Here is a 26,956-nt window from a genome sequence, read left to right on the forward strand (position 1 = left end):
TCTGCAATCTCAGTGTCTCCTCGTATTTAAATGCTGAGGAAGGGGCTTTTCCCCTCCCTTCTGCCTTTCTCCAGTTCTTGTATTTTGAATCCTTTGGTCCTGCCTCCACTTTTTGAATTCTCTTTTATTTTGCAGTCTGTTTACCCCTTTTTTCAGCCCCCTCTCAGAGCACTGAGTGTTTGCATATCCTTGTGCAAGTCTCTTCTGTCCACGTGTCCTGTGTACATACCATTCCCAAGGATGACAGGAAAGACACCCTGTTCCAGGCTGGCTGCTCGCTGAACAAGGAGCATCATCGCAGCGGCATCTGCTTGGTAGGGTTTCAGCAAGGGGACCACATTGGTGGACCACCCCCGCCACCCGAGTGTGACCACGGAAGTTTCGGGGCAGGGGTTTTGCTAGATGACACCTATCTCCTGCACCTTTGGGAAGGGAGGAGTCAGAGGGGAGAGCCTGTCCACAGCAGAGGAGCAGCAGGATCCCCAGCAGGAGAGCCAGCTTTTGTCCCCTGCCCAACTCAGGGGCACAGCACTGGTATTGTCCCAGCACTGCCTGGGAAAATGGGAGGGGTTCCCTGTGAAATCTTTCCATACAGTAAAACAGCGTCAGAGCTGGGGAGCAAGGAGGGGACGATACAGACATTCGAAAAAATACACATACACACCCCCCAGCCAAACAATACCCACAGTGTGCTGAGGGAAAGGGAGACCCATGAATTGGGAGTTTGATAAGGATTTTCTCCCGCGCGCGCCTGCTCTCTCAACGGCCCCTTCAGTTTTCCCAACAACCCACCCCCCCCTTCCCCTTCTGGCTTTCTTCTTTGGGCCTTAAACAGTGCACGGTCTTTGTTCAGGATACAGGTGAATGACAATCATGTGATTAACACACACTCGCGCACACACACGCACGCACATAAAAAGCTTTTTAAGAGCGTCCAGCTTGCTCCAGACCCAAAGACGGGAGAGGAAGCCCGGGCTAGGAGGAGCTGAGGCGGCGGCGGTGGCCGGGATGGGGACAGGCACTGGAATGGATGAGCGGGCACCACCTCCTCTTTGCAAAATGCCCTTCATGTGAAGGTGGGCACGTGAGACAATGAGGGACAGGTGGCTGGGAGTGGGGGTGGGGGGACAAGCTTTGGGATTGGGGCGTGGGAGTGGGTTCTGCTCCTGCTGCCTTCTTGCCTGTGCCAGGCAGATTGGTGTGGATTTGCTGTGGCTGTATCCCCCCTGTGATGCTGTGGGAAGGGCAGGGAATAGCTATACCAACGTCATGTCAGGGAGGGAAAGTAGGTTTCTCACACCAAAGCCAAACCCTTGACCTGCCCTCTCTCCTAAGTGGGATTTGCATCATTGTCGGTATGAAGCTTGCTGCTGCCTGGCATGGCTTGCTGAGGAGGGGGACAGCCCTCCTACTGGAAAGGGGGTCTGTCTCCCTGACGGTGAGGGAGAAAGAGGGGGGCAGAGGACCAAGCAACCCAGATGGTCATGGGAGGGTTGATGATGTCAGGGACAGATGCTCCATGTTGGAAGTCTTGCTGTCCCAGTCAGAAATAGTGTACCCGACATCCTCAGTGAGGACTGTACATCCCCTTCGGTGTGAAGATGCATTGGGCCTTACCACACCTCATCATCATGGCCATGGGATAGCTGGGAAGCTCATTATTCAACCCTGGGGGCAAGTGGAAGCTAGTGGCCAGGTGACCATTTGACCACCCACAGAGGAAGTCATGAGAAAATTGGATAAACTAGAAAGGTTTAAAAGTGATACCCTTTTTATTTGATGATTGCATAAGTGTGATGCTCTGAGAAAAAGCAGGGAGGAGCAAAGGGAAAGATCACTATAATGTCTGGAAAACCTGTGAGTCTGCAGATGGTCTGACTCGTGAGATATCACGGGAAATGACTGATGACAGCCTGAGAGAGATCAGGACCAGGTCGTACCCTTTGCTGGAGCACCCAAGCCCAGCCCCATCTCCACCACTTCCTCATGCCCTTATCTCCAAATTCCTGTCCCACCCAATGTCATGACCACTCTCCCAGGCTCCCAGAGTGCAGGTCATTTTCAAGGCTTGTCCATGAACAAGAGAAGCAGAGGGTCTCTGAAGGCCATGTTTGTGTCACCCTCCTCAATTCTGTATCTGCCACAATTTCCAAAATGCCCTTTGATTTGCCTTGTGCCACAGGCAGCCTCCCAACTGAGAGCTGGGCACAGAATCCGCTGCTGGGCTCTGATCTTCATCACCCCTCACTGTTCTTGGCCAAAGACCCTGTTTGTCTCAGACCCTTCCAGGTGCCTCTGAGGTTCCAGTTGTGGGCATTGATGAACTGTTTGTTTGTGATGCAGCCTGAGGAGAAAGGAAGTGGTATGGGTCAGTTGGGAAATGCAAAGAGCTGCCTGCAGCCCTGCCTGGGTTTTGGCAGCACCATACAGCAACCATGTGGTTACAGGACAGCTGTACAGGAACTTTTGCCATGGGATGTCAGGGGGAACACAAACCAGGCAGTGCCTGGAGTTGTTTACTGGTGGACTGGGCTGTTTGACAACCCAGCGTCCTGTGCAGGCAGCTAAAGAAATGTCACAGTGACTGCCCTCCTCCAGGATTATCATTCTGTATGGGCAACAAAGCCTGGATGGTGCTGGTTGCTGCATAACCCTGCACTCCCATCACCTCAGGAGGAGGTGGGAGTCCTCAGGAAGTTCTCTGGGGACTGGGTCTGGGATGTGGTTCCAAGAGTCCCACCTGGCTCCAGAGCAGGAGTAAAACCTGTTCTCTCTCCAAGGGATGGTGTGGGATGCCACAAGTGCAGCACACCACAGTGTTGCTGCCATTGGCATATGGCCTTGATGTGGCCAAAGCAGACTTTGCTCAGCTGCATTTTTTTGTTCTAAAGCAGTGGATTACAGTGCCGCTGCTCCAGAGAGAAGGTGTAGGGAAAACTTTGTGGAAAGTAGGGAGGAGAATAATCTCTGAACATTGCAAAGACCCCAGGCAGCTCCTGGCCTGTCATCTTGGCCAGTCTAATGTTTCATGGGCATAGCAAGGACCTGTGATGGCTAAACGGGACAATTTTCCTGCATTACTCAGGTCTGAGAAGATCAAAGAGGAATGGGGCAAGCATGTCTGTCTGCTACCTGCTTTGATAGATGGCACAGAGCCTGCCTGGCTGTTAACCCCTGCATCGCCTGCTGGAGAGGACAGGTGTACTTCCAAAGGGCTAACCCCAAAAAGCCTGCACTGAAGGGGTAGAGCTGGGGGAGAAAGACCAGGTTGCCTGTTCTTGGATGGAGTCTGGCATATCCAGTGTTATGTAATGGAGGGAACTGGATGCTCTTGGTCTGCACACCAGATGAGAGATGCTTAGAGGGGAAAAGGAGGGAGTTGTACAGGATTGGGCAGAACAACCAGAAAAGGGGATCCTCCCAATGGGACCTGTGTCTGTAGCAGTGCTGAGTGACCCCAGTGGGCTCATTCTGTGGTGGTCAAGTTGGCTCCAGGGTGATCTTCACCTCTGCTAGTCCCCTGGATGCAGGGAGGCTCCTGGGGAGCCGGGGGAAGGGTTAAGTCGGGAAGGCTTCAGCCTGCTGCCTTGGCCCCTGTAATTCCTCCAGAGAGTAAGACTGGGAGAACAAGGAGCCCTTTCTGTTCACAGGAATTAATAGCAAAGAGTCATCTGGGGTGTCATTCAAGCCCTGATCAGCTCCCAGAGGAATGTGAGGGAGAATGAGTGAGGGAGCACGGCCTCAAGGCACCAGAGCTAGGGCAGGAGCAGTTTGGCTGGTAACCAGAGTTACCAGCCAGCATTTGGGCAGCGGGACCGTCTTCCTCTTCACCCCAGTGTCCATGTCCCCTCTGCCCTGTGCAGGGGTTCACCCTGACACCCATATTCAAAGGGCTCCCAAGCTTGTCCCTTGTTACCCATCCCTTCATCCAGGGAGGGGTGAGATATTCCAACCCACCAACACAGCCTCCCCTCTGCTGAGCCCAGACAGAGGGGCCAGGCAACCAGGGGCCAACACAGCCCCACTGCTCTCACAGTGGATGTGAACTGCAGCAGGCATCCCCTTTCCAGGGCTGTCTCACCACCCCCAGCCTGTGATGGCAATGTTGTTGTCCTCCCAAGCAAGCTTGCCCATGAAGAGGGTCCCCAGGGAACACTCAAACACAGCCAGGGGCTGTAACTCAGGGCTCAAAGTTCTGTGCTGAAGCTTTTGCCGCTGCAATGGCTCATTCAAACTCACCTGGTCACTGCAATTTCAGGAGAAAAAGATCAGGCTAAGGATTTGTTATGCTGCTGTTTTACCATGTTGCTTCATGGCTACACAGGAAGGCTTGAAAATATTGCATGATGACACGGCAGCTTTGCTTGTAATGGAAAACAGCTCTGGTGAGCAAAAGAGAGATTTTGGACACATCTTTACTTTCCTGAGAAGGAGACCTTGGAGTGATTCATCCTCTTCCATGACCCCCTGTCTTCTCTCTGCCCAGCTGCATCATGGGCAGCCCATGTGACAACACCTGGTAGCACGGGGTGACTTAACGCTCTGGTGATGCAAAATGGTCAACTCTGCCATGTGAAGTACAGCACCTTCAGGGTACCCCTTCAGGTCAGCTCTGTTGTCCACGGCCACAGCATGGACAACAACCTGAGCTCACCAGCCTGGCAGCAAGCATAGGTCAGGCAGACGGTGACCTGCGTGCTGTGAAAACAGAGCTGTGCTGGAGTCATGAGTTGTATTTGCTGGCCAAAACATATCTCATCAAAGCCTCCCCTCCTCCCTCCAGCACCAGGTCAGTGTAAAACCAGGCTTAAGCACAAGCCTGTGTCTCAGCATCCTCTGGGAGATACATGGTGCCACTGGGATGGACTCTGCCTGTGCCCTGCTCCCTGTGCCACCACCACTGCCACAATGAGTGCGCCTTGTCATAGAGGGGTTAATAAATGATGCAAGAAAGAAGCCCTTTAATGCACACTGACCTTTGGCCTTTCATAAATCACAGTGTTGGGCTGCAAGTAAGCGGGGGGCACAAGGCATTGGGGGGAGAGGATGGGAGGGGGTCCACGCAGCTGCGCCACGGAGTTGACATTGTTCCCACCACCACTAAAGTGCAACAAATCCCTCTATTGTGTTCCTGGTTTATCTGGTTCCTCTTGTTTATTAGCAGAGGTTGTTTGGCGCTGGCTCCAGCCCTGGGCGGGTGGAAAGAGTGTTGGCACGCACCAGAGAAGGGGAGGGAGGGAGTGGGGGGGATCGGGACTGGAGGACGAGAGCACTTCATCAATGGCTGTATTGTCCCATCTTTTTTGTTGCTCCTGTAATGATATGTTCGAAAAAGGGGGATTAAAAAAAAAAAAAAAAGGCAAGGGTGTAGAGGGGGGGAGATGAGAGAGGGAGAGAAAGTCAAACTGCACAGAAAGACTCGATAAGAATGGCCGGTCTGGGCCCACAGCGGATGCTGTTGCAGCTGGGGAGGATGGGTCAGGACAGAGCCGCGACGGGGCTGCTCTGTGCCTTTATGCTGCTTATTCAGGTCGGGAGTCGTGAGCCCCAGCGGCTCAGGCTGGACCCACCCGTGCCAACTCTATTCATGGCCAGCTGGGACCACGTGCTCATGGCAGGGAGGACGGGGTAGCGGGAGTGAGGAGTTGGGGCTGGCGAGGAAAGCTAATCCTCACGTCCCTTGAGACTGAACCTTTGTACAGAAGAGGCAGCTGGGGGGTACAGCATCTTCTCAAAACACTGTTAGAGTCCTTCACCCTGCTTGGTTGTCGTCCCCCAACATACCCACCCATTATAAGCAGTAGGACCACCTCCCAAATTAGCAGGGATTTTCTTGCACCCAGACTTTGCTTATGTTTGGTATTTTTCCCTGGAGCTGCCTATGGGCACATGCTCATGAGCAACTTCTCTGGTTTTCATGGAGATCAGTGGGACAGTGCTCCCAGGGATTGATGGGAAATGAAAACACTTTGGTTGCCAATTTGCTTAAAGGTAATTGCCAGCAGAGTAAAACTGCCATAGGCACAGGGGCTTTGCCCATCATTGCTCTGCCTGTTGCTACCAATGGAGCTGAAGGGCTGCAAACATCCCTAAGAGGAGCACATCCCTCCATAAAGAGCCTCATTGAGATCAAAGTGAAATTTATCGATAGAAGAGTGAAATTCTGTCTGGGATGCATAAGGGCATATTTCAGTTCATTTCAGGACACTACTGGCTGGTTTTATCCCAACCATACTGTTTCTGCTCCAGTGACTCCATCTCTTCAGAGGTGTCAGGTAGGGCCATGTTGATCTGAACATGCATAGGAGCTCTATGGTGATTTTTAGTTTTTATTTCAGATGGCATAACTCAGAGATTGAGACATTATTCTGAACTTTAAATAGCAAGTTTTATTTCATTGTTTTAGGGTCTTGTGATTGACCTCTCATCTTTCAGCCTGGGTCAAGTTTTAAATGCAAAATGCTGGCTTGAAACAAAATGTCAGAAATTCACTTTGAAAATGTCCATTCACAGCATTTTGGCATGTAGAAAAGAATAATTCAGGAAGATTGCCTTGAAATGAAATGTTTTGATATTTTAAAAATCCGTCTCCCACACTCACTTTCCAGTCAAAAGTGTTTGTTGAATTGTCTGAATTTGCAACTTCATTCCCTTGAAATCCCATTTCTTAGCAAATTATTTACCAATAAATGCTTCCCTGGTACCAGTCATGCCCACCCAATGATGCCACATCCTTGCCATAACTGGGAGGTCTCAGGATCTCCACAAAGTGGTGGAGCATGCTTGGATTCCTGCCTTCCCTGGGTCCCACCTTGGCACAAGTGATCTCAGAACTCAGCCATCAGTCTGTGTCACCCAGTCCCTGAAGGTGCCAATCCCTGACACCCAGCACTGGCACCACTGTAGCTTTGTGGCCTTAGAAATTAAGCTTAAGTTCATGGAACATGGTCACAGAAGTTTGTGTGGTGGCAGTTCAGCGTGTTTCTAGAGGGACGTATGAGGAGTGGCAGGGATGCAAAGGTTTGAGAGGGGAGGAGAGAACAGGACAGATCCCCCTCATCACAGGGATATATGTCAGTACACGCAGAAGAATCTCTTTCACCTGAGTGGAAAATGAAGAGTATCAAAGCCAAGACGGATTGCTGACTTGATTAAAGTTAACATTTTTCATCCTCCCTTCTCCCATGTAAACATAAAATGAGTGAATTGGCCATAAAGAAATGTGCAAGGTAGTGATGACAGGATTATACTAGCTGCCAGAAGCTTCTCAACCCTTCATTTCGTGAGCCATTCATGGTTCAGCTCCCCATCTCCTCCTCTGCTCATCACACCTCTTCAAGAAAATGAGCTTCTCCACTGTAGGAAATTCTCAAACTGGATTCTGGCTTCCCTCAGTCAGATCCTGCTCTGCATCCAGCAGTTACTTCCATACCTAGTGTTAACGAAAGCATCTTCATGAAACAAGAAGCATCTTTCTGAAAAGAAAAAACGGATAGGCAAGATTCAAGGCATGAATTGTCCAAGCAACTGGACCAGAAGGAATGGGCAGAAACTGATGCACAGGAAGTTCCACCTGAATATGAGGAAGAATTTCTTTACTGTGCAGGTGACCATGCACTGGAACTGGCTGCCAAGGGAGGTTGTGGAGTTTCCCTCACACTCCAGAATTGTCTGGACACAATCCTGTGCCATGTCCTCTAGGATGACCCTGCTTGTGCAGGGAGGCTGGTCCAGATGACCCCCTGTTGTCCCTTTCAGCCTGACCCATTTTGTGATTCTGTGAATAATTCTCAGCATCAGTCAAAATCACTTCTTGTTCAGATAAATCATCCAGATCCACTTGTCCTTTGTGTCCTCCAATCGAGTGAGAAGTGACTTTATAGGACTTCTGGATTACAAGCCCAAAGAGTTACAGGGCTTTCCTTAAAAACATTTGGTCACATGAGTATAACAGCAACCTGGAAACAGAGTACAGTTTTCTTGGACCAGCTTGAACTGGGGGAAACATCAATCCTACACCTGAGCTCGACAGTCGTGGGAATATATTGAATCCAAATCCCACCTGACATTCTTATGTCTCTCTCTTTTCTCATGGGCAGTCTAACCTAAGGCTACCTCCCAGTCCCACCAGCCCTCACAGCAGGTGGAACTGGTGACTTTGAAGAAGTTAGTGTCTGCCCAAAATAGGCCATGGCATGTGGAGGAAAGGAAAGAGCACTGGGACCTGGATTTCTGCAGGCAAGTGCACCCCTGAGTGCACTCCTCAAAGGCAAAGCCTAGCCTGAGCTGCTTCCTCTGCAGGCAGCATCTTGATCACTCTGCAGATGTCCCCAGAAGCATTCAGTCAGCAGTGGTGAGGACAAGTCAGGTTGCCTCGAGGCTGTGCCTGCAAAGGGCCGTAGTTTGCAGCAGGGTCCACCTCTCTTTCCATGTCAGCAGGTAATGGAAATTAAAATAAATACACGCACGTGAAGAGGATGTCTCATCCCAGACCATGTGGGAGACAGTCCCTGGACTCTGAGGTATCAGCTATGCTCAGGGTAGGACTGACTGCTTTCAGTGGCATCCCTCAGGGCAGGGAGAAGACTGTGGCACTCACCATGAACTTCAGAGTCCAAGCCGTTGTCAAGAATCTTATCACTAGGTTCTGCTTCCCAAACTCCAGGGAAGTTCAAGAAATCACTTTTCTGCCAGCAATGATCTGGGAGTTTTTACATGGGTAACAGCATTAAGCTGGCAATTCTTAACAAGCCCAGATTTTCCTAATCAAGAGGTACATTTGGGATGTTTTAAACCCAAGTGCCACCTCTTGGGAAGAGCACGGGCCCTGCTCCTCGAAGACAGTCGAACCCTGTGCACTTTTCTGGGGAGCAGGAGAGGAGTCACAGCCCCCCGGCACGCGTGACACGGTGACTAGAGGAGCATGGCACTGCTCGCGGAGCATCCTGGCCCAGATGGCACAGCTGAACCTGCCGGGTGGCAGGACTCCCCGGCACCGCCGGCTGCACCAGTGCCTGCTCCCACGCTGTCCACAGCACAGCTGTCTGTGTCCCTTCTTCTTCCTGCCCCCAGGAGACATCGTGGTCCCCTGACCACCAACGTGGCCCCTCTGTCAGGAGTCCCCTGGCTCACTGGTCAGCTCCATTTGAATGGTGGCATGAGAATTTCTCCCTCATTCGCACAATCATCTTGCCTTGCCCCCCCCTATCCCGGCCATCAATATCCTCCTTCCCTGCCTCCCTCCTCCTTCCCCGCCGCCTCCCCCTTCTCTCTCTGGAACTTCCCTGCAGCTGCAGAGCTGGCCAGACAATCGGGTGTTTTAGAGAAATACATTTTTGGGCTAATTTGCCATGCATAAGTGTTTCTCTTACCCTTTAAAGGCAGGGAACAAAGAGCACATTCTCTGGGAGCTCTGCCCTGTTGTGAGCAGCCCTGCAGCTGTACAGCACTGTGCTACCCTCCTCTCTCCTGCTCCACTCCCTGCTAGCTGTGTAAGGAGATGGGGCTCTGCTTCTCCCCGGGACCACAACGTCTCCTACCCGTCACTACACATTTCTTTCTGCTTTGTTGTTGGTTTTTTTTTTTTTAAAGCAGAGACAGAACAAGTGCAGAGGGAAAGGATTTGGCAGCACTATAGCCTAGACTGACTTGCCAGACTCTCCAGGTAGAAACTTTTATGTTGAGATATCGTTTATTTGTAAACAGTCTTAATTTTCCTTTATTTAGGGTTTAATCCTGTGTCAAAGTATTTTTATTCCCTTGATAAGTAACACTATGGCAATGTCTTACACACACTATATTAGACTGGATGAAAGTTGAGATTTTGTTCTTTCAAGAAAACCTAGTCAAAATATAAATCCTGTAAGAGGTTTTCAGGTCCTGTTTTCTCATTTCAAACACTGGTTGCCATCCCTGCCCACCCCTGGAAACTGTTTATGGTCAGGTTAAATGGACTTTGAGCAACGTGGTCTAGTGGGTGGCATCCCTGCCCATGGCAAGGGGGGTGGAACTAGATGACCTTTAATGTCTCTTCCAGATCACACCATTCTATGATTCTATGATTCTATGATTCTATGATTCTATGATTCTATGATTCTATGATTCTATGATTCTATGATTCTACGATTCTATGATTCTATGATTCTATGATTCCTGGCTAGGGAATTTCTCAGACAGGATGATTTTCCTCTTTAGGGCTAAGATGCTGAGTGATGAACAGATTTGGCCTGGTGGATCAAATTGTGAAGAAGATGCAGATGTTCTGCTATGAATCATTCACAGGTCGTGGAGAAGGAGATAGCCTGGAGCATCTAGTCACTGAGGAACTAAAGATTTTTGTCAGCTTTTTGGGAATCTCATTTCAGCATTTGCTGAATAATCTTTTTCCTATCCATAGAAAGCTGGTCCAGCAAACACCTTGCCAAGTGGGGTGACAGGTTCTGATATAAGAGAAACAGGGCTTTTAAATCATGAATAGTGAAATTACTCACACCAGTTAAGCAGCACTGCATTGAAGCAAACTTTTACGATCAAGCCCACTCCCATCTGCTGTAAATATTTAACTCTGTCCAAACTAGTCCCATTTTCAGATCAAAATTCAACACAGCCTAAAGCAGCTAACGAGGAGAGGAGAGGAGAGGAGAGGAGAGGAGAGGAGAGGAGAGGAGAGGAGAGGAGAGGAGAGGAGAGGAGAGGAGAGGAGAGGAGAGGAGAGGAGAGGAGAGGAGAGGAGAGGAGAGGAGAGGAGAGGAGAGGAGAGGAGAGGAGAGGAGAGGAGAGGAGAGGAGAGGAGAGGAGAGGAGAGGAGAGGAGAGGAGAGGAGAGGAGAGGAGAGGAGAGGAGAGGAGAGGAGAGGAGAGGAGAGGAGAGGAGAGGAGAGGAGAGGAGAGGAGAGGAGAGGAGAGGAGAGGAGAGGAGAGGAGAGGAGAGGAGAGGAGAGGAGAGGAGAGGAGAGGAGAGGAGAGGAGAGGAGAGGAGAGGTGCACTGGGAGGAATGCATAATTCAAGAAAAAGTAAAGATCTTATGAACTGTAGACTCAGATCCTGAGCTTCTAAGCTAGGAAAAGCCAGCTTAGAGGAAATGATAGCTAGAGGAATGTATGGCAGAAGAAGGTGTAATCAACAACAGCACCCAAGTGCTAGGACAATGGGACAGGTAGAGCCTCACCTGGCACAGATCAATAAATCCCTCAGTTCCTTCCTGGCTCTGAGTTCTTTGCACTCAGCAAGGCTGGTTGGCATATACACCTAAGACCGCAGTTACAATAGGAGGCCATGAGTGGAGCCAAGGCTCAAAGACCTGCATTAACTGACAATGTAGTAGCATTTTTTGTTCACAGGACACCACCTGCTCTTAGCTCAGCTGAGGTCTCAATGTTCTGAAACTCCTGCTTTGCTGTGCTACTGTGAATGAGTTATATGAAGCAGCAGTGGAGAAGTTCAAGGTTTTTTAGTTTATGAACTCCAGAACTCTCTCTTTTGACTTTACAAGTAACTCCAGTAAGTGCGCATCAGGTGTTAAAATCATACTGCCAAGAAAAAGACAATTTCTGCCAGACTCACCTGCAATAGTGAAAATCCCATTGAGCAATGGGTTTAATCATATTTAACATCCCCTCTGGGTAAATGTCCTTCGATCCCTTTAGGAGATTGAGTTTGCAAATTCCCCTGGCAGGCTTGCAGGGGACATCACACATCACAGGTGGCCTGAGTAGCACAAGTAGGTTGAGCGCCAACACCAAGTGCCAACACAAATACCCCAAAGCCCTGGATGAGTTTAGTGGGGGCAAAACTCTCACTAACTCAGCTTTTGAGGTTACCACCTCAGTAAGAGAGAGAGAGAGAGAGAGAGATAGAAATGAAAGGGAGCAAGAATGTCAGGGTGTGGGGGAGGGCTGGGAGCCTGCGGACTTCTGTTGCCACATGATTTTCCTGGTTTTCAAACTGCTGCTCTAACAGACATGCACGAGTCCCATGTGATGGCTTATTTACGAAAGCACAGTTGTAAGGCTGTTTGCATCTCACATCTGCTTGGCAGCCCACCTGACCACGGGATCCAGGGGCACCCACTGCATCCTCCCCATATGCGCCATCAGGCCAGGGGGATGGGTGACCCATGATGGGAGAACACTGCTCCTGAGCTGGTGAGATGATGAAGCAGACAGGAGAAATAGCTTTCCACTGCTCTTGGCATCCCTTTGCCTGGCACTGTATTAGGAGGCTCCAGAGGCAGGGTGCTGTCCCTCCTGCACTGTAATGAGGAGAAGAAGCCTTTTTTGAGATCTGTCTGTCTCGCTCCTTTAGAGTACCCAGAAACAAGCTCGCAGTCAAACTTACACAGCATATGCTGATATCCCTTGTTTATCTTCAAATAGGTGCATGTTCTCTTTCCTTGAGTGGAGCTTTTTTCTGGTACCACCAGCCCGGAGTCTCTTTTCACCCAAAGATCCACTCAATTAAAGAGGAAAATTCTATATAAGTAATGTGGAGGAGGCTAAGGGAGGGAGGTGACAATGAATTAAAGATGGTTGTTTCTTTGGAAATGGATGATTTGGCATGCTTTCAATTAGTTTGTACAGAGAACCCCAAATTCCCCTAATTTTCTCAATCAAAGGGAGAACCAAGACATGAGCAAGAGAGACACAATGTGTAAGGAGAGAGTTTTTGAAGGCCAGCAACAGAACCTGAATTCACAGAGGCTGTGATGGGACAAGATTATGATGCAGTAAGCCATATATTTTTAGGGGTGGTGTTTTCCTTACTCCATAGCATCCCTAGGAAAAACATCAATAGAAAAGTCATCACCTCATATGCTGCAGAGATCACCCCTCTGGTGATCTCTTCCAAAACCAAAGCTCCAATGAAAAAAGGATATCTGGCGTTTTAAAACTTGAGTATGGTCAAACCACCCAATATCATCCCTAGCTCCTCTTCCTAGACAACCAACCGTTGTTTTAAATTGCCCAAGAACCAAGACTGCTACCTCACCACACAGATTACATCTCCCGTGGCCATGCCTCTTCATGCTCAGTAAATCGCCTCCGTGAAGGGTTAATTCAACCAGAGCCTTTTACTCCAAGTTGTTTTCCAAGTAGCTGAGAGAATAGATCTCTTGTTACAAACATGGCTTCTGGGCATTTGGTGATGCTTTCCCTTTTCTCTCTCTCTGTACCACAAAAGGATCTTTTGTTCTCATCCCTCTGTCTCATTTATTCTCCCCCACCCTGCTCTCGCCTCTTCCCTCCATTGGCTGCCAAGTGACTAAGGAATGGCAAAAAATGACCATAGCTTGGTCATGGCAAACATTTCTTCACCTATTATCTGATAGCGACCTTGAGCATCCATGTGAAAGCCCCTCTGCTTCCATTGGGCTTCTCTTAGAGATGGGGAAGAATGAGTCAGACAAACATGTAAGTTGAATAAGCCCAACATGCTAATGGAAATATCTTGTAAATTGAGTCATGGTGCCTGTTTCAGAAAAATCAAATGATAGGGACCCAGAACTGGCAGGAGTCAAGCAGCAGCTATGATGAGTCTAGATTTTCATGGGAATTCGGCATTTATTAAAACACACGAGAGGCACAAAAAGAGTCTCTTTCTTGCCTCCACATTTACTGATTTAGTTGGTTGTAAGCTGGAGCTAACACTCTCTGTTGGATGGGTTGTATAGTTTCCCTTCACTGCTGCTGTAAATCTTCTTAGGCATGATCTCCTACCACAGAAAAGCTGTGGCAAATGCCCATGAACATCACGTCTTCCCACACCCCATTGAAATTATACTTCAGGCATTCCCACAGGCTTCCTTCCAGCTATAGTCTCCTTGCACATACTGCTTCACTGAGTCACCTTACACGTACACAGATATGTAAAAGATCACATGATGCCAAAGTCACCACAACTTCTACAATGACCTTTCTGCAACAGAAACAATTCCTTAGCCAAATTCCCACCTCCCTTCCTTTCACAGCATTTGGGTATATATTTCACTGATACTGTGTTCTGCAACAAAATAAAATTCTTCAGTCTCACCTGATGCAAATCCTTTTGCCTTTCTTCTCTACTGACCCTCTTCACTCCTCTGACCACCCTTTGTCCTGAGTCGATCTCAGTCCATGTCATGCTTTAGATGAAAATGGCATATACTGCCTGTGTCCATCTGCCAAGCTTTCTGCACTCTTCTCCCATTTAGTGTCTTAACTATTTTGGAAGGTTCTTGAAACAATCATTAAATTTCAGCCCTAGCCACATCTCTCACACACACATACAAAGCTGTGGATGTAAGGCTTTATGCAGAGAACTTTTACTCCTGTAGAGAAGGGGAATGGACTATAGATAAAAGGGCCATTATATTCCCATATTAGAAGGACTTCTTGTCTGGTGGATTTTAACCAAGCTGGTTAAAACATCATGAAAATGATGCACTGACCAACTCTTTATATTCATAAGGCTCTGCCCACAATAAGGATTTTTGCTTAGTCAACCATACTGTTTTGAAGGCAGTGTGCAGGGCAGCTTTCACTGGAAAGCCTCAAACTCATCCAATATGTAACAACAAAGGAATATATAATAATCCTTTTTCCTGCCTCCTGGATTCATGTAAATTAATCCAAACAAAGACACAGAGATTCTTCCTGCAACCTCAGCTATGCTCCACTGCTCCCACAGTCGCTCTGTGTAGATGGTGCTTGCCAGGACACTGATCATCTCCATCACAAAAGGCAACTGAAGCACCTTGACATGAAGAATTTTGCCCTTCTCAAAAAAACAAGTCCCTGAAAGATCCAGAAGCTCATTAATTCAAACGTTATGCATCTAATGCTGCAAATTTAAACCTCCCCACCAAGCAGTGCCCCTGATGAAGCAATGCATTGCTGGATACTCTTGGAATTCTACACTAAACAATGGTGAAACTTTAAGGAAAAGGCTTTGCTTCTCCCTGCTTCAATTCTACTTCACATGCTGGGATGCCACACTCCTGATGCGAAGACTACTGTAATCAAAGGCATTACACTGTCTAGAGAGCCCCATCAGGGTCATCTTTGCACCCTGTGCAGACCAAGAGGTCAGCTGTTGGAGTCCCTTTGTAAAAAAGAATCTACCACCATCTCTTTCACAAATGAGAAGCCCAAGGATGGGTTATGGATTCTTACTTAGATAATTTTGCATGAATCAAGAAAAGAGAGGAGGAATAGCTGGGTGTCTAAATAAAGCCAATGAGATCACATGTTCCGCCTTTTTATCTGCTTTTCTCTTTCTGGTTTTGGACAACAAAGCTTCCTTTGATACAGAAGAAGAGGGGGGAAGGGATGGTGGGGAGAGGGGGTGCCAGAGTCACCCCAATGGCCCCCGGTCACTTATCCATGCTCCTTAATGTGATGTTCCCACTGACAGAGACAGAAAAAAAACAGTGATCTCATGATTCCAGAAACTATTCATGCAAACAACCCTGGGAGATCAGGGATGAAGGGGACAGGAAAGAGGGATAAAGGATGAGTGAGGAAAAGCAAGAATGGGAGAGGAAAGGGTAGGAGTGATAGGGAGAGTGAACATAGGAAGCAGGACCTTGGGGGACAACTGTGAATGGAGGTAGAAATTGAAGGTCAAACTCCAAAAGAGGATGTGTAATAGGGATTGTAGAGAAAAGGAGAAGAAAGAGGAGTCTTGAGACCGAGGGTAACAAGACTGGTGGAAGAAGATTGAGTGTGAGGTGTGACACTGCATGGCAGGACTTGAGGGCAGGGTCAGGGATATGAGCTGACTGAGTTCTCTAAATGTGGGAAAAGGGAGGCTGGGCTCAGAGACAGCATGATGAGGAACAAGGGCTTGATATGAGTGTGGGAAGAAAAGAAGCAGAATTAGGAGAAGAAGAGTTAAGACTTGCTGAAACTTGCTTCTTCTCCATATTGCTACACAAAACCAGGTCACCAAATCTGCCAAGAGAATAAAACTGGTCTCTCTCAGTCCCAGACCCAACAGATGCCAGACAGATTTATTACCTGAGGCATTCAGCCATGTCCCAAGCAGGCAGTGGTTATGCAGTGGGGCTGAAAACAGGCAGCCTGGTTTGCACTTTTGTTGGGCTGATCTCACTGAAGAAGTTCACTTCTGCACAGAGGAGCACTGTCTGTATTACACCTCACCTGCCAGTAGCCATTTCATTCAGCCTTCTTCCTTTCCTTCCCCCATTAGTCCTTCCCTTCTCCCCTCCATCCTTCCTTGCCACCTTGCCACAGGGAGACAAGAGATCATCAGAGCTGGCAGGAGACACTCCTTCTTCTCCATCCCCCCAGGGGACCTGTCACCCCAGCAGCAACTTGTCCCTAACCAGTGAAGCAGTCATGGCACAGCAGGAGACTTTTTAGCCCACAGGACTCCTGATGGACCGGGGACAAATAGTGGGATGAAAGACTGGGGAAACAACTAAAAGAAAAAGTGTCTCTCACAACAAGCTGCCATCTCCATGTCTCACAGCTCTTCCCAACATTGGCCTGTCCCAGGGGCTCATCACATTTCCCCACTCCTCTGGCTGCTCTGTGGCAGCTAATCAGTGACCCACTGACAGTCTCTGTCCATCACTCGTCTCTGCACGCAATGGGGTAATTAAACCCTGACCCTGGGCTCCTTTTATCCATTTCCTCTGCACAGTTACTCCCTGAAATGGCAGAGGGGAGGGCCTGCTGTGGAGGCTCCTGCCCCAGTCTCAAGCTCTAATGAAGATGTGAAGCACAGGAAGGATTGTTGTGAAAAGAAATATACTGAGGGGGCAGCCAAAGAGGTATTGACTGGTACAAAACTTCCTACATGATTGTGCTGAGCTCTGCTGACCTACCTCCACCAGGCAAGGCTTTGTAAACCTTCAGTTCTTTATCATCATGCCCACAGGTTGTCCAGCTTCCTTCCCCTGCCCAAGCATACCCACACCACCACTCCTCTGCATGTCTACAGGGCAGTGCCAGGTGTGATGCCCAGCTCAGATCTAAAAAAAAAAAAAAAATAAAAAAATACTTCTTTCCAGAAGTCCCAATATATCCAGCCCTGAGCTTGCACACACACAAGATCAACGCAAAGTTTCTGCCCTCCCTGGTGTGAACCCTTTGCCTCCACTTGGACTGAGCCAAATGCCTCAGGTCTGACACAGGACTTTCCTCATTAAACACCTGTAGAAGGGCAGAGGGAGGTCTCAGTGACAGGGTAAATCCTGTGGACCTCAGTGGATGGATGCAGGAGCTGGCTGGGACAAGGTGATGCTCCTGTCTGCACAGAAGGATAATGGAAGATATTCCTAGTGACAGACAGGAGTCACAAAATGCAAGGAAGTAATTTTTTTTTTCAAATTCTCTTTCTGCTTTCTGGCACTCCACAAAGTTTATTACACAGATTGATAAACAGCCAGAAATTATCCTGAGCAATCCAAACTCTGCTTCCTCCTCCCTACCCTGAGTGGGGAAGCTGCCTCCCTCCCACGCATGAGCAAGAAGGGCTGGGGCCACCCGGGGAAGGGCATGACGGGTAAAGCAGTGCCCCCAGACAATTAAGCACTGTCCCAGGCACTGCACACCCTTGTCCTGGGAACAAAAGAGTCACACACAAGAGACCTGACTGTGAAGCCTCCATCCGCTTTCATCACTGACCCTCAGGGCAGTCAGGGCACAAGGTCAGCCCACTTAAACTCCAAACTCGGCCAGAAATAGAGCTGGGAAGTGGGCAAGGGTGGCCAACTGCAGGGGTCCCCAACCATTTCAGGGGTTCTTTGACTGAGCCATTTCATTTCATCAAAGACACATTTTTTTCTGGAAGGAAAATGGAGAGCAGTGGGTGTGAAAGGAGTAAGGGGGAGGCAGGGTGTTCGCCATGAATTATGACCACTCTCAACAACAGTCTTTTACATTGCAGAGGTGAGGAGAGGATGGGGTAATTGGGCATGTTAGACCCATGCATAATGAGGGCAAGTCTCTGCCTGTTTCCCACCCCTCACTCTGCTACTGCTCATGAGATGTGGTCCCCTGTATGCCCTGCTGCTATTCTGCTGTGGAGCTCAACATCTCAAGGGCTCATCCCAAGGACCACAAGCTTTGATAGCGCCTTGCCAGACCAGTAATGTCCCTGGGCTGTGCAACAGAGTGTAGTCATATCCCTGGATTGGAAAGGCTTAAAGTTGCCTTACAAATAAAAAATGATCAGCCAAACCAGAGTTTATGCTTTCCACCTGCAGGGTCTCAGAAAACCCATTAGGCTTTAAGTTGCCTTTAAGGTTTTTCAGGTTGCAAGTACTGATTTTGTAAGTAATGCTTTCATAGAGGTAATAGAGTACTGCTTTACATAGAGCTGCACCAGATACTCCTGAGACTTATCTACTTGACTGGGAGAAGAAATCTGTGGGGACAAAGTCCAGGGGCACTGAAAGGTGCTTGATGCATGTGGAAATACAATGTATCTGCCACAGAGCCTTGTCCATTTCCCCCAGCTTCCCTCTGGATAAACCTCAGAGAATCCTAAATGCAGGAAATTTCAGAGGAAGGACAATGAAGACACCCGCTGAAAGCAGCCCCCTATTCCACCCCAATAGGGCCATGTCCCGCCTGCCCCAGACAGAGGCTGCTGCAAGTGCTCGCAGCACCCAGCAGAAGTGGGGCAGGGAAAGGGCAGGCAGGCTGTGCAGTGATGGACAGGGAATACAATCCCCACATTTACTCACTGAAAGTTCCCCCTGAAACAGACAACATGGCTCAAGGGACAGCAGTCAAGAAGGATGTTAGTCCAAAGTTAGTTGTGTTGACACTGAAAACAGTAGCAGAAAAGCAGCCAGAAACATGAGATTCAGCACAGCCCCAGTACACAGAAATATATCTGAGTGCCAAGAAGCTAACCAGTCATGCAACGTGTGATCTGCTAGCAGACTCCTTATTACACATGATGAAAGACAAGAAGAAGGCAGTTTTGATTCTCAGAATTTTCATGGATTGTGTGCTTTGGGATAAAAAAATCTCTGTATGTGCAAACTAAGCCCTCTTGATTGAAGCCATCTTGGTAGACTGTAAGCAGTGAGCCCAATTTTCAAGAGAAAGCTGCATTTCAAATTCTTGATACAATTAATCAGACCTATTCTTGAAAAAGAACAGCTTCCTGGGATTTTTTAAAATGCTGGCTAATCTTACTTTTTTGGATTTTAAGTAACCATTTTCATCAGCAATTCATTACTTTTCCCCTTGGGAGGAGGTAATCAGCTGGATTTCTACTATTGAGACAGACATGGCTTTAGGGCACATGCAGATTCAATCTCCATCTCACACAGAGAATCCAATCGATCTTGGACACTTTGGGGCAGCTGTGCACAAAAGGCAGGGTCAGTCAGCACACGTGTACAAAGGCTGATGCTTCAGGGATGTACTGAAGGACATGCACAACGCACACACTTCACTGGAGCAGCACAAAACAAGGCTCAATCAAACCTACAGGTTTTGGCCTTGTTAGTGTCAGCAGGTCTAGTTTTTCACCTCGGGCGAGTTCTGCTTACTGTCTTTCTTGTGAATGGCAGGAGCTGCCAGCAAAGGAAACATTCACTGCCATCTCCTTTGCAGCTGTAGTAGCAAAAGTGAACAGCAAGAGAAATGAGGTCTTGCAACTTCTTTTAACCAGTCTGATACCCAGTCAATGCACAAGGCTCTGAGAAATCCCCTTGGGCGCAAGCAAATGATTCCCATTATTAGAGTGTTCTCCTATATGTGTGAAAAGCCTCTTTTTTCCACTTTGCAGTAAAACAGGAGAAATATCCCACCTTGGCAAACCCTGAATCCAGGCCCCCTCCTGCAGCAGCAGTTCGGAAAGTGACCACACGGTGACGCTCCCTCCTTAGAAAAGGAGCCCAGCCGGTGGCCGGGGCCACCCTGCCAAGCCCCCGGGCCACGGCGCGGGGACAGCGCGGGGACAGCGCGGGACACGCGGTCCCCGCCGCACGGAGCAGTCCTGCCGGGGCGTGGGACGGACAGCGGGCTCGAGTCCTGCCTGTGTGCCATTTGCTTAAGCAGCTGTATTAGCTGCCAGCTTTGGGGAGGGTTCTGCGGGATGACCTCTTTGCTTGTTTTGCAGGGTCTCTCTCAGGACCGCAGCATCGCAGAATCTGTCCAGCTAAATTGTCACTGTCTCTAGGGCCACCCCCTCTCTGGGCTGATGTAACAGTGCTTATCCACCCTCATAGTGATCTTTTTTTTTTTCTTTTCCCTTTTGTTCCACTGTAATTCCATTCTGCAACTTGCAGCCCCTTTTTCTGGTCTTTAGCTGTGCAAAACCCCTCGGAGTCTGGCTCTGTCTTCTCTGTATCACCCTCAGCCACAGTCAAGTGCTGTTGCACTGCCGAGCCCCAGCAAGCTCTTCGTGCAGAGATCAGAGTCTGGCTCAGCAGCTCTGGAACTTCACTGATGTAAAATTCCCATCAGTGGCCAAGGTCAGAATGTCAGTCTCTTTTCTTCAGAGAGCTCCCACCTGAAGGACTGCACTTCTCATTCAGCTTCCCTTCATAAATAAATCACATCTTAGACCCAGGACTTCAGAATGATTATTAACAACACACTCTTTCCCCCTGCAGTCCAGCATTGTGGGTGGCTTCAGTCAGTTTTTTGATGTATGCAGACAAGAGGCTCACGGGGCTGCATACCACAAACACTGACTACCCTCTCAGCCAGCAAGAGAGGTCATCGCCATGGGCCAGTCCCTGTTCCTAGTCACGGAGGAGTTTTCAGTTCAAAGCGTACAATGTTGGGGTGGGTTTTTTTTTTTATCTGCGTCAGTAAGTCGGGTTTGGCAGCCTGGCAGTTGCTCAGAAGCCAGAAGCAGCTAGAAAAGATGACACATAATGCATCAAGGCGACCACATTTCTCTGGGAAATCAAAGCATTCTCCCAGTGGTGGTGCTGTCATGATGGAGGCAGGAGAACCATTTGAACGCCCAACCACTGCCCCCACGCACATCGCAGAGGAGAGGAACGCGTGGAAGCCTGGCCATCCTGCCGCACACACGGCGCTGCAGTGGTTTTGCACACAGTTGTGCTGACTGACTTCCACATCCCCTGGCATCCGATGCTTCCTCGGGTCGCTCCTGGCCTGCCAGCAGTAGGGGTGATTGTGCCAACCAATTTCACAGAATCACTGAATCAATTAGGTTGGAGAAGCCCTCTGAGATCAGAGTCCAACCTGAGACCAAACACCACCGTGTCAACCAGATCACAGCACTGAGTGCCACGTCCAGTCCTTCCTTAAACACCTCCAGGGACAGTGACCCCACCACCTACCTGGGCAGCCCATCCCAGTGTCCAATCACCCTTTCCACGAAGGAATTCCTCTTAATGTCTACCCTAAACCTCCCCTGGCGCAGCTTGTGACTATGCCCTCTTGTCCTGCCACTGGTTGCCTGGCAGAAGAGACCAATCCCCACCTGGCCGCAGCCTCCTTTCAGGGAACGGGAGAATGACCAGGTCACTCCCGGGCCTCCTTTTCTCCCGCCCGCCCGGGCCCGCTCCTCCCGTCCCCATGGCAACGCGACGGGCGCGCGGGGGGCGGGGCTCGGGCGGGCGCTTCCGGGCGGTGCCGGCGGTGACGTAGCCGGTGGGGGCTGACGGCGCCGCGCGGCCGCTTCCGGTGAGCCTGGGGCCCCTCAGGGACGCCCCCCCGCGGCTGCCCCCGGGACGGTCCCGCTGGGCGGGGTGGGGCGGGGGCTGAGCTCGCCCCCTGCCCGGCCAGGCACTGCCCGCAGCCCCTGCCCGGCCAGCCCCTGCCCGGCCAGGCACTGCCCGCAGCCCCTGCCCGCAGCCCCTGCCCGGCCAGGCACTGCCCGCAGCCCCTTCCGACCCCGTCGGGGTTTGCGGCACGGTGAGCAGCCGGTGAAGCCCTGGTCCCTCAGGGTGGGGTGCGGTGGAGGTGACCACCTTCCCGGCGTCACCGTGCCTTGGACGCCGCCGAAGGGTGGGCGGAACCCAAACGTGCCAGCTAATTACTGCCCGAAATTAAGTGGGAAGGGGTTTTGTGCATGGGGAAATAATGAGGCTTTGGGTGGAAAGCTTGAACACGGCCTGCCGAGAGTGGCGGTGAACGTCAAAAAGTGATGTGACTTGCTGTGAAAGTCGAGAACACGGAGATGTGTGATGGATGTCGGGGATAAAACTGAGTGTCTTTAGCAGCCGTGGTGCAGGTCGAGCGTGGGAAGAAGCAGGTTCGGGAAGGGACCACGTTTTGTTCTGTGCTTTGGAAATGCTGCACGTTTGTCAGTCTTGGGTTTGGAACATGCAGCATTCAAACTCAAGGACTTTCTTCTCGAGCAGAGAACCAGGGACACCTGACTCGGTTTTCATCTTTTGATATAAAAGCAGAGACTACAATGTGGCATTCCAAAAAAGTAGAAGGAGATTAATAAGGGTGACAGGTTGGTTCTCTGTGTTTTTTTATTGGGATCATTCATTTATTTGGTTTATTCTTTCTTCCTAGGGAGTTTGGAATAAGCAGGTTCAGACAAACGGGCTCCACTGAAGCAAAACAATGTTTGCAGATTTGGACTATGATATTGAGGAAGATAAGCTGTGAGTATTTCACATATCTTTTCCTGGTGTTTATTACAATAGAAGTAGGCTTTGCAGCCAAGATCTAATGAGAGTTGATAAATTTACCTGTGCCTGACACTGTGCTGACCATCAGACTTCCTGTTCAGTGCTGATTTCCTGCTCCTTCTGGAGACTGGGGAAGAGGCATTGCAGTGCTGGTGAGCAAAGGAGAATGCGTTGCTCTGCAGTGAGTGCCTTGCATTTAACATAGAGCACTTGATTTGTATCACGTTTATGCTCTGCAAGTTGCCCTCTCACTCCGGCACTAAGTGCAGGAGAAACACTAAAGTGTGGTAGTGTTTCTTCAATGCCTAGCGATGGATGAGGGTGTCTCTTCCACCTCTAATCCTTGCAGGCAATCAATCCCAAGAAGAGGATAGCACAGGTATCTCCCGTGCTGTTATACTCAGTGGCAGAGGTGAAGGAATGAATTCAGATGTGCAGTGCTCATGATGTTTTCCATTTGTACTGACTCAGATAGCAGAGTTGTTTCATATACGGGCAGCTCTGCCTACGTTCAGTTATTCCGTTCTCTTTGTAGGGGCATCCCCACTGTACCTGGGACAGTGACCCTGAAGAAGGACTCCCAGAACCTGATTGGGATCAGCATTGGAGGAGGAGCACAGTACTGCCCCTGTCTCTACATTGTCCAGGTGGGCACCTGGGGAAGAAAAATAAGCCATCTTCTTAAAACAGTGTTGGCCTGAGAGATGGGAAGTGTGGAGAGAGAGCTCTATGCTGTTTGTTTTTCTCAAAGTGGGAGATGACATCTGACTTTTCAGTGAAAAGATTTCCTTACTCTTGTACCTGGTAGGTGTGGAAGAATTCAATTAGGCCTTCTGGAATTATCCTACTCCGTGGAGAGCATGCTAGAATTCACAGGGGAGCAGTGTGACAGCAGATTCCCAACATCAGGAAATCCTGTGCTAGAGGAGGCACATCCCAGGGGCAAGAACAAGATGACCAGCCCACCTCTTGGTTTGTGGTCTTTAGCTCTGCATTAGCCTTTCTCCTGATTGCAAACTGCCTGTGCTCTGTCTTAGGTGTTTGATAACACCCCAGCAGCCTTAGACGGCACCGTAGCAGCCGGGGATGAAATCACAGGAGTCAACGGGAAATCTGTCAAAGGGAAGACCAAAGTGGAGGTGGCCAAGATGATACAGATGGTAAAGGTGAGAGGTAGGAGGGGGACACTGGAGCTTCTGGGTCATAGTTGGCAGCTTATTGTCCTTGGGTAAAGGGAGCCACAGCTGCCTGCTTCCAGCACAGATGTTTGGCATTTGCTTTTTCTGCAGGGAGAAGTGACAATACACTACAACAAGCTTCAGGCTGACCCAAAGCAGGGCAAGTCTTTGGATATTGGTAAGACTGGCTTCTTTCTCCCTAGAGTGTTATAAACTGATGTGGAAAGGTGAAAGATTGGTCCCAGCTAAAACCAAAGTAAAATTCCGTTTTGTTTTTTGCTCTTTACTCAGTAGTTTTCAAATGGATACTGTCAAACAGAGTTACAGGTTTAAAAAAAATCCTTCCCTGACTTTCTGAAATAGGCTTGAAAGTTAAGTCAAGATTTAACTGTTGTTGTAGGAGGCTTGTTTTTCCTGTGCTGTGTTTAGCATGGATGATGAATCTCAACTGCATAATAACTTAATTTATTTTTAATTCATGTTATGCTGACCTGTTTTTAGATGTACACAGAAATGTGTCAATTGAAAGGCATTGGTGGTGATCTCTAAGCTTGGAGAACAGTGATGAAATACCTATCTACACTGAGTTTTGTACAAACATAAATTTTATGGGAGACAGAAGAGCCTTTATTGCTAAAACGAAGTGTCTGGTTTTGAACTAAGCCTACACATCTGTCTGTTATATGGTCTGCCTTTCTCACTTTCAGCAAAATCTATCCACTCTCTTTGCTCTCATTTCTTTTCCTGGTGATTATGCTGCTAATAAATTGACAGGAGTTCTGGAAAATTGTGAGTAGTGAGCTGGATTTCTTGGAAAACAGAAGTGTGATGAGAATATGGTATTTTCCAGTACACTATGGCTTCAGCTGAATTCTTGGGATCTGCAGGCAAGTCTGCTTGTAAATAAAGGTGGCTGAGTCATCAGGTTCCAAGGAGGGCATAGACGTCTCTAGTAGTTTGCAATGTATGACAACCAAAGACAGAAATTCTATCAAGTGGTGGCCAAAGGGTTTAACTAGGATTCAAAAAGTAAAAGTAAGGAAAGAGACAACACTGAGCATTAAATCCTGATTGTCTTTCAGCCTCATCTCCTGACTTCAGCTGAAGTAATACAGCAGACGGCATAAGCAAAGTTTTGTTCCAAATATCAAGATCAGTGCTTTGGTTATAGCAAAGTGATTGATTGGGACAGTCTACCAGAAGAATTGCTGGAGCTCTATTGATTGAAGTGTTTAGGATGTGAGGGCAGAGCAGATAGGCAAGTCAGAATATGTGTTATGCGTGGCTGGACCAGAGTGTCCTGTTTCTGTGCTATTCTTTCTTCTTGCTGCCTCAGTACTGAGTTAACTGCAGTTTATCCAGTGCCTGGAAAAACAGTGAAATGTGCTGGTGAGCTTTTCACGCCCATGGAAGTGACCCTGCTGCTTGTTTGTAACTTTGTTTTGGTAGTGTTGAAGAAGGTAAAGCACCGACTGGTAGAGAACATGAGCTCAGGGACAGCCGATGCCCTGGGGTTAAGCCGAGCCATACTTTGCAATGGTAAGTATTGTCCAGGAGGACATTTTCATAATGGAGTGCTTACTCTCCTGTGTTTGTCTACTTTTTATTCTTGCTTGCATGGTCCACATTCTTTTCTTCTGCTCTGCCTTGCTGTTGTGATTGTCTCTGCTCTTCCTGAGTGATATAGCCTGTCCTTGTGGCCACTTAAATGTTATCTTAGGTCAGATTAATTTAAAGCAGGGACTAACTTAGTGAAGGCCTATAGGTCATGACTCCGCACCATAAAATTAGTTTGCAGTCATTTTAAAAGCTTCCCATGTTGTATCACAGGACAGGCATGAAGGGGCGAGGGAAATTTGAACCAAATATATGAAACCAGTATTTTTCCACCCAGTCAGGTCTTAGCCATGTCCTGAATGTGACTTGTAATTCTGTATTCTGATTCTTGCTTCTATTCAGATGGACTAGTGAAGAGATTAGAGGAGCTGGAGAGGACTGCAGAGTTATACAAAGGTAAACTTGGCATTCCATCAGACTCCGGATGGGAGAGAACGATGCTTTCATTGTGTTTCAGTGAAGTGACTTACATGTTTTTTTCTGACTTCCATCACAGGTTTGACAGAGCACACCAAGAGTCTTCTCAGGGCTTTTTTTGAGCTATCTCAGACACACAGAGGTAAGGAATCTTGAGCAAAGGAGCACAAATCTTTGACCTTCAGTTTCAGGAGTTTTTGTTAGTACTTAGTCGTGTGATTCCCTCACTCAAAGAAAACAAAGGGTTGCAGAAACGAGCTGGGAAAGGATGCTCTGCTGCATTGCCAATGCTAACACAGGCCCTGTCCTTCATATGAGACACTGGGAAATGTCCTGCCCAACACTGCTATTTAGGGAATATGTAGCATTATCCCACAGCTAATTGTATGGTTATGGGAGGCAATTCTAATACTGGAGATAAGATTTTTCTTGGGGTTCACCTCTTCATTCATCTGTCTGTATTATTCTGCTCATGCAGCATTTGGAGATGTTTTCTCTGTCATTGGTGTACGGGAACCACAACCTGCTGCCAGTGAAGCCTTTGTGAAATTTGCTGATGCCCATCGCAACATTGAGAAGTTTGGGATTCACCTTCTGAAAACAATTAAGCCGGTAAAGAATTTAACCAAAGGAGTAAAGAGTTTGGAGAAGAGGGGAATCTAGAAAGGCAGAAGCCTGTCTTTAAAGGTGTAGTCTTAAAAGTTCATTCATTGTGGGAAGAAGGATCTTTGTCTGCTTTCCTTCAGGGAGCTCTCTTCAAAATGAAAAGAACATGAGAGGTAACATAATGAATATATCAACCTTGTCCCATGACTTCTGCACATGAGTATATTCCTCTCCTTTTCTTCTGGGGATGAGGGAGGAGTGTGACCAGTGTAGTACATGATATTAGCACCCATAACTGCATTGTGTCACTAAAAGAGTTCAGATAAGCAACTGAGGAGCAATGTAAGAATTTCAATCCATGTATTTGAGTGAGAGTCTCCAGGGGATCAGTGCACTTCGTTTAGCAGAGAGAGAATTTAAGTGTTGATTTGGGCAACACTTTCAGTGCTGTGTTGGATGGACAGTGCTGGGTTATGAAACTTTGAATCAGGGAGAGCTGCAGCTGAAAATAAAATGAGTCAAAAGCAGATGAATCCAGGCTAGAAGT

General features: G+C 48.5%; 1 protein-coding gene across 3 annotated transcripts in view; it reads left to right on the forward strand.

Moving 5' to 3' along the window:
• Nucleotides 1–1,056: 1,056 nt before the first annotated feature.
• LOC131592710 (PRKCA-binding protein) overlaps nucleotides 1,057–26,956 on the forward strand; it is a 30,079-nt gene continuing 4,179 nt past the window's right edge. The window contains exons 1-9 of one of the 3 annotated variants that reach the window (XM_058864419.1): nucleotides 1,057–1,076; nucleotides 22,473–22,564; nucleotides 23,127–23,238; nucleotides 23,629–23,757; nucleotides 23,881–23,947; nucleotides 25,219–25,308; nucleotides 25,729–25,782; nucleotides 25,883–25,945; nucleotides 26,282–26,415. In XM_058864419.1, the coding sequence (XP_058720402.1) occupies nucleotides 22,524–22,564; nucleotides 23,127–23,238; nucleotides 23,629–23,757; nucleotides 23,881–23,947; nucleotides 25,219–25,308; nucleotides 25,729–25,782; nucleotides 25,883–25,945; nucleotides 26,282–26,415 (690 nt within the window). In that variant the 5' untranslated portion in view covers nucleotides 1,057–1,076; nucleotides 22,473–22,523. Of the gene's footprint in view, nucleotides 1,077–21,598; nucleotides 21,630–21,932; nucleotides 21,954–22,472; nucleotides 22,565–23,126; nucleotides 23,239–23,628; nucleotides 23,758–23,880; nucleotides 23,948–25,218; nucleotides 25,309–25,728; nucleotides 25,783–25,882; nucleotides 25,946–26,281; nucleotides 26,416–26,956 lie in introns of those variants that run through there. The other 2 variants (XM_058864417.1, XM_058864418.1) reach the window with 2 other exon arrangements.

This window comes from Poecile atricapillus, chromosome Z, assembly GCF_030490865.1.
Source record: "Poecile atricapillus isolate bPoeAtr1 chromosome Z, bPoeAtr1.hap1, whole genome shotgun sequence".
Taxonomy (NCBI): domain Eukaryota; kingdom Metazoa; phylum Chordata; class Aves; order Passeriformes; family Paridae; genus Poecile; species Poecile atricapillus.